The sequence below is a fragment of the Pseudophryne corroboree genome, chromosome 12, assembly GCF_028390025.1.
Source record: "Pseudophryne corroboree isolate aPseCor3 chromosome 12, aPseCor3.hap2, whole genome shotgun sequence".
Lineage (NCBI taxonomy): Eukaryota > Metazoa > Chordata > Amphibia > Anura > Myobatrachidae > Pseudophryne > Pseudophryne corroboree.
In genome coordinates this window covers 63,427,230-63,440,765 of record NC_086455.1, presented here as the reverse complement: position 1 = coordinate 63,440,765, position 13,536 = coordinate 63,427,230, and the positions used below count along the sequence as shown (strand labels likewise).

Sequence of the window (13,536 nt, the reverse complement as noted above, 5' to 3'; positions counted from 1 at the left end):
CGTCGGCGGACAGCTCACCGTAGTCCGAGTCCTCCTCCACCGATACCTGGACTAGGGGACTATTTTCCTCCTCAGCGTACTTAGTCCTTTCCGCTGGCACCTCTGTTTCCTCAGCGTACTCCTTCGCTTCCGCTGGATTCTTTACTTCCTCAGCGTACTCCTTCGTTTCCGCTGGCATCTCTTGGTACCCAGGACACATCTGTTCTGCACGTCCTGGACGTGGACGGTTCCATCGCGGGGAGATTCCGGACGTCTCAGTCACTGGGTCTTCACGCTTTTCTTCGCAGCGTGGTCTCTTCACCTCCCAGTCGTCCACCTCCGCCTTATGCGGGAAAGGATTCTGCCTTACTGGGGTCACTTTCTTAGGACAGAGTAGGTCCGCAGCATCTTCCCAGGGGCACTCACTGGCCGCATGTCCTGGTCGCCGACACTTCCAACAAGGGAGGGCCACTGTCACCTTCTCCAAGACGGGTTCCTGGTCCACCTCCTTCACTGGGGAATCCTCACCCGTTTGTTCCGGCTCAGAGGAAATGGGTACCTGCGAACTAACTTCAAGCAAGGCCTTCCGCTCCATTTCCCTGGTTTCCTCCTCCCATCTCTGGGCGCGATCATCCGCAATCATCCGGTCTTCATTCCACGGACAATCGGGAAGCGCATGTCCTCTCGCCTCGCAGAGCGCACACACAGGCTCTGCAGCCACCCGGTCCCAAAGTTGCTGACGAGACTCCGTCATCTGCTTCACCGTGGCCTCGTAGTCCGTCCATGGACATTCCAGGAGCCGATGTCGGGGATCTCCACAGCTTTCACACCGGGGATCAACCTCGTCTTCGCTCAACTCTTCGTCCCAGGGACAACTGTTGTGCTCATGCCCGTAGTTTCCGCAGAGCAAACACCAGGACTCCTTCTTCACTTGGCCCTGCTGACGTCTTCGGTCCGCTTCCTGGACCACCTTCTTTGTGGACGTCTCTCGCCACGTACACTCGTCGGCAAAGTGCCCTGTTTGCCGACATCTCTTGCAGGGCGTCACAGCGGCCTTCTTGCGCCCCTTCTCCCGGCGCTCTTCTTTTCCACGCTGGACCGACCGCTGCACTATCTTCAGGAGGTCTGCCCCAGACACCGTCACCCAGTCGCTCTGGTCCGCACGCGTCCGTGGGTGAGTCTGTTCCGGAGCCATCCGCAGGGAGGTCTTCTTGGTGGCGTTCCACATCGTGTCCGTGATCCGGTCTCTCTGATCCTGCCGACTACGCCAAGTGTGAGAGGTGCGGCTGCGCGTGTGGTGGTGCCTGCTGCCGTGCAGGTGTATTTTCGGTACTCACCAGGCGCCGCTCTCTCTCACCTTCAGGTACCGGAACCTTCAACGGACCTGGCAAATCTTCCGTCGGACCCGGACACGACGACCTAGGAGGAAGGAGATTGCTGAGTGCCGTCCTCCTAACTGTGGACCGAAATGCCCTCCGACCCCGAGAAAAATAGTGCTTTCGGGCTAGGTGAGGGTCATCCCAGGCGTCCGCCTCAGAGCCCGAATTTCACCTATTGGCACTCTCGCACCAGGTGGAAATTCTACCTTGCACCGGCGTGCAAGGCTCACCGTTCGCCCTGAAGGAAGGAAGACAGATAGGGACACACAGAAGAAACACACAGACAGATGTTACTCACCGTCCTACGTCTTGTACTCCGATCTTCTCCACTTACAGGTCCCTGTAAGGAGGCAAAGAGAGAAACAGCCGTGCAGGGCCTCACTCTAACCTAGTGTGCATCCGCTACACTAACTACATAAACAAAGCCCTCAAACTGGCTCAAGTGTGGGTGGTGCAACACAAACTATGCACAAACTCTAAACAACACTATGCCCTGCACGGTAACAATACACATCAGAGTACATCAAACGGTGCGATTCCTTTAGATCCCTACCTGCACTCTGGGAGGTGGACGCCACACAGCCTGCCCACCTCCTGTACACTTCCGGGGGCTCAGGTCAAGCGGACCTGCCTACCTAACACCTCAGGGTGGCCTGGACCTAGTGCCCAGTACCACCTTTATTCACCTCAGGGGAACACTTATTCACTGGGCCTAGCGCCCCCTAGCTGCACACAGGCCGGAGGCCTAATTTCACCCACGGGCCTAGCGCCCGCCTAACCTGTCACACGCGGGGTGACCTGGGCCTAGTACCCAGCGTCACCTTTAGATATCCCTAGCTGGCCAAAATACCCTAGGGCCTAATGCCCTCTAATGCCCCACAGGCCTATTGCCTGATATGCCCCCGGACCTAATGCCCGCCTAACCGCTGCCACAGGCCCTGGCCTGACTATCCTTACGGGCCTAGTGCCCAACCTGTGCCCCAGGCCTAGTGCCTGCCTATCTGGGCCACGGGCCGGGGGTCCCCCGACTACGCGTGGCCGACGGGCCTGGAGGGCCCGACTAAATTCCCCACGGACCAGGAGGGCCCGACTAAATGCCCCCACGGGCCAGGAGAGCCCGACTATGTGCCCACAGGCCGGGAGGGCCTGACTGTGCCCACGGGCCTAATGCCCGAACACCCGGTGGTCTAGGGAGGAGAGAAGGGGGGGGTGAAGTTGCCTCACTGAGGCCTCACCTGCTCCAGGGATCTCCGGTGCCCTCTTCTGCCGCTGACCCGTCCTGGCCAGCGGCGTCGCCTCCGCTGCTCCGCGTCCAGCCGCCGCTGGACATCTTCCTGCAGGAGCCCAACGTCTTCTGGCTTCTTCAGCGGCCGCCGTCTTCTTCTCCGCGCCGACCCTCTTCTCCAGGACCCGGCTTCTTTCTTCTTCGCGCTCTTCCGCGCGCGCGGTGTCGTCGGCTCCCGCCCGGCGTCTGACGTCAGACGCCGGGGGCGGGGCCTATGACGCGGCGAGCGCCGATTGGCTCGCCGCGTCCCTCTCTGATTGGCTGCCGCTCCGGGAGCCGCGATTGGCTCCCGGAGGGCGCCAACGTTTGAATCTTCCCGCAGCCTCCGGTCCGGTGCAGGGAAAAGTGTAATCCCTGCACCGGACACCCGCCGCCACGCAACCAGCGCTGGGGACAGACAAGCTGCCCCAGCGCTGTCCCCAGCTAGGGACAGCAACACTGATGTGCCCACAGGGCACATCTCTACATATCCTATATGGAGCTGTGTGTGTGTACAGTATAAACAGGGGCTGTATGTGTGTCTATATAGGACTGTGTGTGTATATACATAGGGTTGTGTGTGTCCTATATGGAGCTATGTGTATGCATGGGGCTGTGTGTGTATATACATGGGGTTATGTGTATCCTATATGGAGCTTTGTGTGTGTATATACAGGAGGCTGTATGTGTGTATATACATGGGGTTGTGTGTGTGTCTATATGGGGCTGTGTGTGTATATATGGGGCTTTGTGTGTCTATATACAGTATATGGGGCTGTGTGTGTGTCTATATGGGTCTGTGTGTGTATATACATGGGGTAGTGTATGTGTATATATGGGGCTTTGGCGGGGGTGTGTGTGTGTGTTATATATATATATATATATATATATATATATAATTATTGGGTTTCCACAAAAGGAGTCGCAACACACTTCCAAGTTATTTGCTAGGTGCCAGGTCAGATAAATCACATGATAATGTCCATTTGCAAGTGAACCTTTGCAGGAACCAAGCTAAGGATAAACCAGCACACTATTGGTTTGAATGAAAGATTTTTCTGTATTCAATAAAGTGCAATGTATTTGATGCAAACATGCAGCACAGGTGATTTTAGCAGCAACATATCTAATGCAGTGATATACTTATCATCCCAACAGCCGTTTCGTATGCCTTCATCAGGGGAAACATAAGTTTAACATGTTGATCAAAGCACTGCACATCCTGCAGTGCAGCAAAGTAAAGTGCCAAGTGCCAGTGCCACTGGCACTTGGCACTTTACTTTGCTGCACTGCAGGATGTGCAGTGCTTTGATCAACATGTTAAACTTATGTTTCCCCTGATGAAGGCATACGAAACGGCTGTTGGGATGATAAGTATATCACTGCATTAGATATGTTGCTGCTAAAATCACCTGTGCTGCATGTTTGCATCAAATACATTGCACTTTATTGAATACAGAAAAATCTTTCATTCAAACCAATAGTGTGCTGGTTTATCCTTAGCTTGGTTCCTGCAAAGGTTCACTTGCAAATGGACATTATCATATATATATAATTATATATATATATGGGGTTGTGCGATATATGGGTCTGTGTGTGTGTGTGTGTATGTATATATATATATATATATATATATATATATATATGGGGTCTGGGTATGTATGCATGTATGCATGTGTGTGTGTGTGTGTGTATGTGTATGTATATATATATATATATATATATATATAATATATACGTACGTATGGGACTGTTTGTGTGTGTATATATATGGGGCTGTGTGGATATACTCTATCTATCTACTGTATATAGGGCTGTGTGTTTATACTATGGTACTATGTGCATGCGCGTATTTGGGCAGTATGCATATATGGGGCTGTGTGTGCGTATGTATGTATATGGGGCTATGTGTGTGCGTATGTATGTATATGGGGCTATGTGTGTGCGTATGTATGTATATGGGGCTGTGTGTGTGTATATGTGGCTCTCTGCATATGTGGCTGTCTTTGTATGCGGCTTTGCATGTGTATATGTGTCTCTTTGTGTGGCTGTGTGTGTGCACATATGAGGCTGTGTGATTGGGGGGGGGCACACCATTGTCTAATTCGCCTCCGGGCGTCTGGTTTAAACTTACGTCCCTGTGTATGATTAAATACTGACTGGCACTCTGAAGCTACATACACGCGGTGCAATTTTAACTACCGATATGGACTATATAGTGTGCATACAGCTTGCGATGGTGATGCACGCTCCTGCAGGGTCGGCATTGCAAGTAAAAATAGACTGTGCAGGCAGGTCAATTTTGACTATAAACTGTACAATCTAGGACATTGTATAGTCAAAATTGACCATAGCACAAATCGCACAGAGCCAAAATTGCACCGTGTGTACAGTCAATATCAGTGGATTTTGGCTCTGGGGTGATCAAGGGAAATCACATTGTGCAAATCTGCCACATAGACAGAATTGCACCGTGTGTGGGCCCCTTAACATAATTTATAACAACTCCCAATGGGGGTAGTTGATCGCAGCAGGAAATTTTTTAGCAGTTGGGCAAAACCATGTGCACTGCAGGGGAGGCAGATATAACATGTGCAGAGAGAGATAGATTTGGGTGTGGTGAGTTCAATCTGCAATCTAAATTGCAGTGTAAAAATAAAGCAGCCAGTATTTACCCTGCACAGAAACAGAATAACCCACCCAAATCTAACTCTCTCTGCAAATGTTATATCTGCCCCCCCTGCAGTGCACATGGTTTTGCCCAACTGCTAAAAAATATCCTGCTGCGATCAACTTGGAATTACCCCCAATGTCCCCTAGAACTAAGTGGAGATTATAGAGACTGAGGAGCATATGTATCACAATCCGCATCTTAAATCTCAGAGCAAATTGGGGGTCATTCCGACCCGATCGCATGCTGCTTTTCTTCGCAGCGGTGCGAACGGGTCGGAACTGCGCATGCGCGGCGTGCACATTGCACACGCGCTTCATTGTCTGGCGACGGCTGTCGCCGGGTAATGACGCCGGGAACAAGGAAAGCGGTCACAGAGGCGACCGCAAGAAGATTGACAGGAGGAAGGCGTGTCAGGGCGTCAATTGACCGTTTTCCCGGGAGTGGTCCAGCGAACGCAGGCGTGTCCGAGCGTTTTGAGGGCGGATGTCTGACAACAAATCCAGGACCTGCATTGCTGGATCCGTCGCAAATGGTAAGTAGGTCTAGGGCTAGTCTTATTTTGCTAGAAACTTTTTTAGCATAGCAGGGCTGCACAAGTGTTTGCTGCCCTGCTATGCTAAAATACACTCCCCCATAGGCGGCGGCAGGTTGATCGCACGAGCAGCAAATTGTTGCTACGTGCGATCAACTCGGAATGACCCTTATAGTTAAGTGTCTTAGGCTACAGAACCTAAACATGAGTGGAGAAGCCTGGCCAGGTCACATCTCCAAGTGCTGCTTAGTGGTATTTTCTATGTTCTATAATACAGGTTGAGTATCCCTTATCCAAAATGCTTGGGACCAGAGGTATTTTGGATATGGGATTTTTCCGTATTTTGGAATAATTGCATCCCATAATGAGATATCATGGAGATGGGACCGAAGTCTAAGCACAAATGCATTTATGTCTACATTCACACAATTCATTTATGTTTCATATACACCTTATACACACAGCCTGAAGGTCATTTAATACAATATTATTAATAACTTTGTGTATTAAACAAAGTTTGTGTACATTGAGCCATCAAAAAACAAAGGTTTCACTATCTCACTCTCTCACTCAAAAAAGTCCGTATTTCGGAATATTCCGTATTTCGGAATATTTGGATATGGGATACTCAACCTATATATACTGTAAGTCCTCCAGTTTCCTCCAACAATCCCAAAATATACTGGTAGGTTAATTGGTTCCTAAACAAAAATGAGCCCTAGTGTGTAAGTGTGTGCGTGTACATGGGCAGACTAGCTGGGCCATGTGGGTCTTATCTGTCATCAAAATTCTAATCTGATGTCCTATACTTGTTTCTCTATCAGACGACCAACACCATTAGTCATAAAGGAAGAAGTGAGAGCCATACAGACACTAAAGGGGGGTACAAACGGAGAGATCCGTACTTAAAATCTAAGCAATCTGACTAGATTGCTTAGATTTTAAGCACAGATCTGCCGTGTGTGTGTATGCCCCCCAGCGATAGTGATGCGCGGCCCCGCATGTTGCTATTGCCGGAGCTAGATTGGCCTCAATCTAGCACATCGCTCATTTTACCTGGTAGGTGAAATGAACGGTCCCCCCTTCCCCCTTCGCTCAGCACACATTGCGTTGTGCTGAGCGGGGGGAGAGACGTGTGCTGCGCGGTCTGTGGGCCTAATTCAGAGTTGATCGCAGCAGCAACTTTGTTAGCTGTTGGGCAAAACCATGTTACACTGTAGGTGGGGCAGATGTAACATGTGCAGAGAGATTTAGATTTGGGTGGGGTGTGTTCCAACTGAAATCTAAATTGCAGTGTAAAAATAAAGCAGCCATTATTTACCCTGCACAGAAACAAAATAACCCACCCAAATCTAACTCTCTCTGCACATGTTATATCTGCCCCACCTGCAGTGCACATGGGGGGTCATTCCGACATGATCGCACGCTAGCTATTTTTTGCTGCGCTGCGATCAGGTCAAAACTCAGCAAAGCTGCGCGTGCGTATGCACCGCAATGCGCAGGCGCGTCATACGGGTACAAAGTGGATCGTTGCTGGGCGATGGATTTAATGAAGAATAGAATCCATTCGCACAGCCGATTGCAAGAAGATTGACAGAAAAAGGGCATTTATGGGTGTCAACTGACCGTTTTCAAGGAGTGGTTGAAAAAATGCAGGCGTGTCCAAGCGTTTGCAGGGTGGGTGTCTGACATCAATTTCAGGACTGGACAGGCTGAAGTGATCGCAGCGGCTGAGTAAGTTCAGACCTACTCAGAAACTGCACAAAACTTTTTGTACCGCTCGGCTGCACAAGCGTTCGCATACTTGCAAAGCGAAAATACACTCCCCCATAGGCGGCGACTATCTAATCGCAGGGCTGCAAAAAATAGCTAGCGTGCGATCAGGTCGGAATGACCCCCATGGTTTTGCCCAACTGCTAACAAATTTGCTGCTGCGATCAACTCTGAATTACCCCCAGTGACAGATCGCTCAGCACACATCTCTCTAGTGTGTATTGGCCTTAAGACACATATGGTGGAGGACAAAGGTGGTCATTCCGAGTTGTTCGCTATTTTTTTCGTTCGCACAACATATTTGCAAAATTGCGAATACGTTGTAAAACGGTATTTTGCAATTTCGTACGCAGTACTATACAAAGTAGGCGTATGCCAAATGACAACGCATTAATGCGAACCCATCGCATAAGCACAAACCTCATCTTTAAAAACCGAACTCATCGTAGATTTACACATTCCTCTTAAATGTGCTCAAGTTTTTGCGGAAAAACGCACAGCAATTGGTTTTTTTCCCCTAATTTATATTACACCTTGCAATTCAAACTCAACAAGCGTTCCTCAATTACAAATCCAATTAGTGTAATGATTGTGTGCATGACCAATTAAGTCTGCAAAGAATACCTCAAGAACACTTTGTAGGCATAATTGGACATTACCATGTTTGTTTATAAATAAGTGTAATAGATGTGTAAACTGTGCCTGACATAATGTTAAATAGCATAATTTGGAGTGGAAGTTTAGTATGTGAATGTATGTGTTTACATGTTTTTTAAAACAATAAGCTACTAACTGACCTAATTTGTATGTAATTAATAAGACTAATAATGGTAAGTTTTATGTGTGTTTTTTGTAAGGTAACCAATTTATGCTTGGCAATATGCTGTTATTTTATTGCAATAAAAAACACAACAAGCGCTTAACTGTAAAAGATAGTATTTTATTTTTTAAAACATATATATATATTTTTTTTGTGTTTGTAATATGACAAAACTTTAAACAATTAAATTAACATAAATTTCCAGCCTTTCCAGGTCAGACAGCATTGCCTGCAAATGTCCCTTTAGGCTGGCCACGATGCCTGCCAGGCTTGTGGGACCTCCAACGGCACCATCTGAAATGCAGAATAAAAATAAAATTTACAACATAACTCACATTACCTATTACACCAGCAATCCACAAAGCACACTTTCATATCAAAGGAAATACATCATGGATGTTTGAATGTAAAAACACTAGCATACCAACACACAAGCATGCTCAGCAATGTTTGTCATTGATAAATTACAATGTGTAAAAGTGTACCACACCATGATGTTCATTTACTAAGATGGGAGTTCTATTTAAGATGGAACGTTGCCCATAGCAAACAATCACATTCCACATCTCTTGTAGAAGGTACTAAATAACTGAGAAGTTTATTCTGATTGGTTGCTATGGGCAACATCCAATCTTGAATAACACTCCCATCTTAGTACATGTAAGCCCATGCTGGCCTTCATTCACATCTGGAGTAAAGCAGACTTGTCTTTTGTGCTGTTTGCCCTGCATCATCACACTGCATAACAACATCTTCAGAAGGACAACATATCCTAGCATGCCCACACTCCGTGAAAGCCTGCCTTACTACCTAAGGTCAAACAGATTTATAAAATTAAAATAAAAAATTTGTGAGTATAACTTTCACAACACAAATCATTGTGTCCTTAGCCAGGCTAAAAAAGTGAAGCATGCGAGTTGAATGTGCAAATATTAGGAATACCCAGGCACAAGTGTAAAAGACCAACAACATACTAAACTCCACTCAGGTCTAACTGTTTCATTGACAACCTACCAACCCTGTTGGCCTGGCAACCCTGTCCAACTAATGAGTGTCGACCTAGAGTGGACAGCCTAAACATTGCACACATAGACCCTGTACATCTAATGATACTCACATAAATGTAAATGCAACATCTATACCATGAAGAAGAACACAAACCTTTTTCCGTGGGCCAAGATTGGCCACAGTACAACACTGCATGTATTTTAATTTTAGTTTAAGTAGGTAACCAATACATTTTAAATGTTGAAACACTTACTCTCAGCTGCCACATGCGGACTCCCAGGAATCTCCGCTGGGGCTTCTGCTGCCCATTCACTCGGTGGGGAAGGGGGCTGGATGGGGGAAGGAGGCTGGATTGGGGAAGGGGGAGGGATTGGGGAGCTATTTTCAGAGGGTGGGTCTGATTGAGAGGGGGAGGGGGACAGAGAGGGGTATTGGTAAAGAGAGGGGGAGGGGGCCTGAGAAGGGGCCTGGGAAGAAGAGGGGGGGGTGAGACAGAAGGGGAGGGGGCCTGAGAAGGGGCCTGGGAAGAAGAGGGGGATGGGGAGACAGAAGGGGAGGGGGCCTGAGAAGGGGCCTGGGAAGAAGAGGGGGATGGTGAGACAGAAGGGGAGGGGGCCTGAGAAGGGGCCTGGGAAGAAGAGGTAGATGGGGAGACAGAAGGGGAGGGGGCCTGAGAAGGGGACTGGGAAGGAGAGGGGGATGGGGCGACAGAAGGGGAGGGGGCCTGAGAAGGGGACTGGGAAGGAGAGGGGGATGGGGCGACAGAAGGGGAGGGGGATGGGGCGACAGAAGGGGAGGGGGGCTGAGAAGGGGACTGGTGAGGGCTCCCAGCAGCAGCAGCTTGCCGTTGTGCTCGCCCTAGAATGACATATGTAATATTTAGGTTGTAGCATAAAAAAATTTTACATCAGCATATTCCTATTACTCTGTTCTGTCCCATGTTAAAGACACAGGGGTAACAGTAATAAGTTTTTTTAATGTTAAAACTGGTGATGTTGCCCATAGCAACAAACAGATTATACGTAACATTTATTAAGCTGCTTCTATCAGATAATATATAGAATCTGATTGTTTGATATAGGCAACATCACCAGTTCTAAAAACCTCCCACCTTATAACATTTACCCCACTGAGCAAGTTATTGGGTTCAGTTGACAGGCTGTGTAGCAACTGTGGACAACAACATTCACATTTTCAGAAGCACCTTGCTACACAGTCAGTACTGCTTGTCCTAAACACACACACTGTGTCATGTTTATTCTACAATAGTTCATTGTCAGTGTGCAAATTTACACACTATCACTAATTGAAAATTTGCAAAGTTTATGCTAATAATCTCAGTGTTATTTAATGTAATATGAAACTTACTGCGCAGATGTCTTTCAGATTTGTTGGCGGAGTTCCGCCAACAGGTCCGGCGTGCGTCTGCGGAGGTCACTCCAAAGCCTCTCGAGCTGGATGATGCTCCTCCTGCTCCGGACGCGGGTTCGCAATAAGCGGCGGACCTCTGCGTAGGCCTCGTGCTTTACCCTATTTGGGATAAAGGGCCCTGCGCGGCCTACGCGGCGGTCCCTTACCGTTGTGTGAAAGCTGCTGCGCGCATGATGGCAATGGCGTTTTCCATATATGGGCTTATATTTATAGTGTGTGGTGGCATGTGATTGGTGGTAAATTTATGGTGTCATCTGATAAACTTTATTGATGTGTGCATTGCATAAACTTTATTGATTTGTGCATTGCTGTGAAGGACAGCGGGGGTAGTTCGCTATAGCGGAAATTCGCAGCCGCGGAAGAACATTAAAAAAAAACGTACACTCACAATTACACACACACACTCACATACGCACACAAACACTCACTCAAAATCACACACACACTCACATATACACACACACTCACATACACACACACACTCACACACACACACACACACACACACACACACATTTATAGAAAAGTAATTGTTTCAATCTGTGTACTCACCACATTTGACAAGAACAATCAGCTGCACAAAGTTTACGACATTTAGGATCATATGTTGTGTATTTTGTAATGAAAACAGAAGCACCAAAAAAACAATTAAGCAATAATCAAACAGTTATTAAACCAATTATGCAAATTTAATTTTTAAAAAACATAAATAAAAGCAACAATTATAACAGCAGATTGTTTCATAATACATTGTAAGGTTAATATGTAAGATTTCTAACATAAACAATGAATAATATAGACACACACACCAAAACAATTACACTATGAACTTTCACTAGCTACCTAAATGACATCAGAGCAAACTGAACATAAAAATACAGTGACTTTGGGAAATATAAAAAACATATGGAAAATTTCACTATACCTGAAATAATCTCGCACAATGCGTGCCCTTATTTTGTTTCCCCTCAGGGAAACACTCCCCCCACCGAGTGTCCGCCCAACCCCTGGCTCCTCATCAGGCAATTCCTCTGTTTGAGGAAGCTCAACGCAACTCCTTACAGCGATGTTATGTAGGATAGCGCACAGGACCACAATTTTACTTACCATCTCCGGCGAATACATGATGTCGCCACCAGTGCGGTGGAGCACACGAAAGCGCCCTTTAAGGACCCCAATCGTGTGCTCCACCAGCTGTCTAGTGGCAGTAAGCACGGAGTTAAATGCAGTCTGTGGTCCTGGCCTGGGCTTACTGTAAGGAGTCATGAGCCAGGGGGTGCAAGGATATCCACGGTCTCCTGTTTGATGAGAATAAAAGATCAAAATTATATTTTAAGAATAAAAAAAAAACTTTTTACACAAATATGCAACAATACTCACCCAATAACCACATGTCTTGTCCTTCCATCGATCTTAATCTCTGCCATATCCCTGATTGTCTAATGACATGGGCATCATGGGAGTTCCCCGGGAACTTAGCATTCAGGGACAGGATCTGGAGGGATGGCCCACAAACAACCATTACATTCAGAGAATGAAACAGTTTTCTGTTTCGAAAAATGTCTTCATTATGTCTTGGTGGTACAATAGCTACATGTGTGCCATCCACAACCCCAATAACGTGTGGGAAGCGACTACCACCTTCCTCAAATTGCCGCTTCACCACATCCAGGGCACCAACATCCAAAGGCATAGAAATAATTTGCTTCACTCTCTTAAGGAAAGCCTGGCTGACACGCCGCAGGACCTTACTGAACTGGCCCTGCGACATGCCAACCAGATATCCCACAACATGCTGGTATGAACCAGTGGCCACAAAATGTAACACAGCAAGGAATTGTGTCAATGCTGGTATTGCTGTAGGATACCTAATGGATTGTTCTAGATCACTCTCTATTATGGAGAGAGTGTCTAGGATTAGATGAGGTGGCAGTCTGTATCTACGCAACACTACATCATCAGGCATCCCAAAAAGAAGGACACGGGTACGGAAAATTGGTGGGCTTGCGGCGGTTGGGGTGGGAGTGGTTCTGTGGGTTGGGGTGGGAGTGCTTCCGCACCAACATGGATAGACATCACCAACTTAAAAAGAAGGTAAGAATCATGACACCAAAAAACAAACATAAAAAACACATTGTCATCCATATTCAAAATAAAAGTGTATGGGTGTTAACTTACTGCTTGTGCGTACTCCATTTCTTATAAATTTCATTAGGATCCGGAAAAAAAAATAGAATTAATTAAAAAGAAAAAAAATTAGCTATTTAACCACAACATAGGTTCACATCACAAATTGTATTACAAAAATGCAAAACAACACTACCCATTTAATGAATGCAACAATATATAGTATTGTAAATAAGTATGACTCATTTTATGAAAACAAATACAAAACAAAATGCAAAAACTCACAAAACATATATGCAACATTAAAACGGGGGGCCTTTATTTGCAAATACTGCAAAAATCAGCCATACTTTGTCAAAAGTAAATGCTTTTAAAACCAAAAAATAAGACACCTACAAGAGAGAGAAAAGGAGTCTAAGAAATCAGAAAGACACTTGCAACAAACAGCAGGACACACTGAGATAGGCTACTTACCTGCTCAATATATTAAGGCACCAATTGGTGTATATAAATAAAATGAAAAATGCCGACTTGGCCTACAAAATATAC

General features: G+C 46.6%; 1 protein-coding gene across 1 annotated transcript; it reads right to left on the bottom strand.

Annotated features, from left to right (window-relative positions):
* Positions 1-11,610: 11,610 nt before the first annotated feature.
* On the bottom strand, positions 11,611-12,808 carry LOC134980095 (putative nuclease HARBI1). Its single transcript, XM_063946750.1, has 2 exons — positions 12,241-12,808; positions 11,611-12,158 (listed from the first exon to the last, which is right to left on the bottom strand). The coding sequence occupies exons 1-2, from the start codon at positions 12,629-12,631 to the stop codon at positions 11,704-11,706; spliced, it is 846 nt and encodes a 281-aa protein (XP_063802820.1). The 5' UTR covers positions 12,632-12,808; the 3' UTR covers positions 11,611-11,703.
* Between the last annotated feature and the right edge of the window lie 728 nt (positions 12,809-13,536).

Coding starts and splice junctions, on each gene's coding strand:
- LOC134980095 (XM_063946750.1), bottom strand. CDS start 12,631: ATGTCGCAGGGCCAGTTCAGTAAGGTCCTGCGGCGTGTCAGCCAGGCT. Junction 12,159..12,240: donor ACAAGACATGTGGTTATTGG/GTGAGTATTGTT, acceptor CTCATCAAACAG/GAGACCGTGGATATCCTTGC.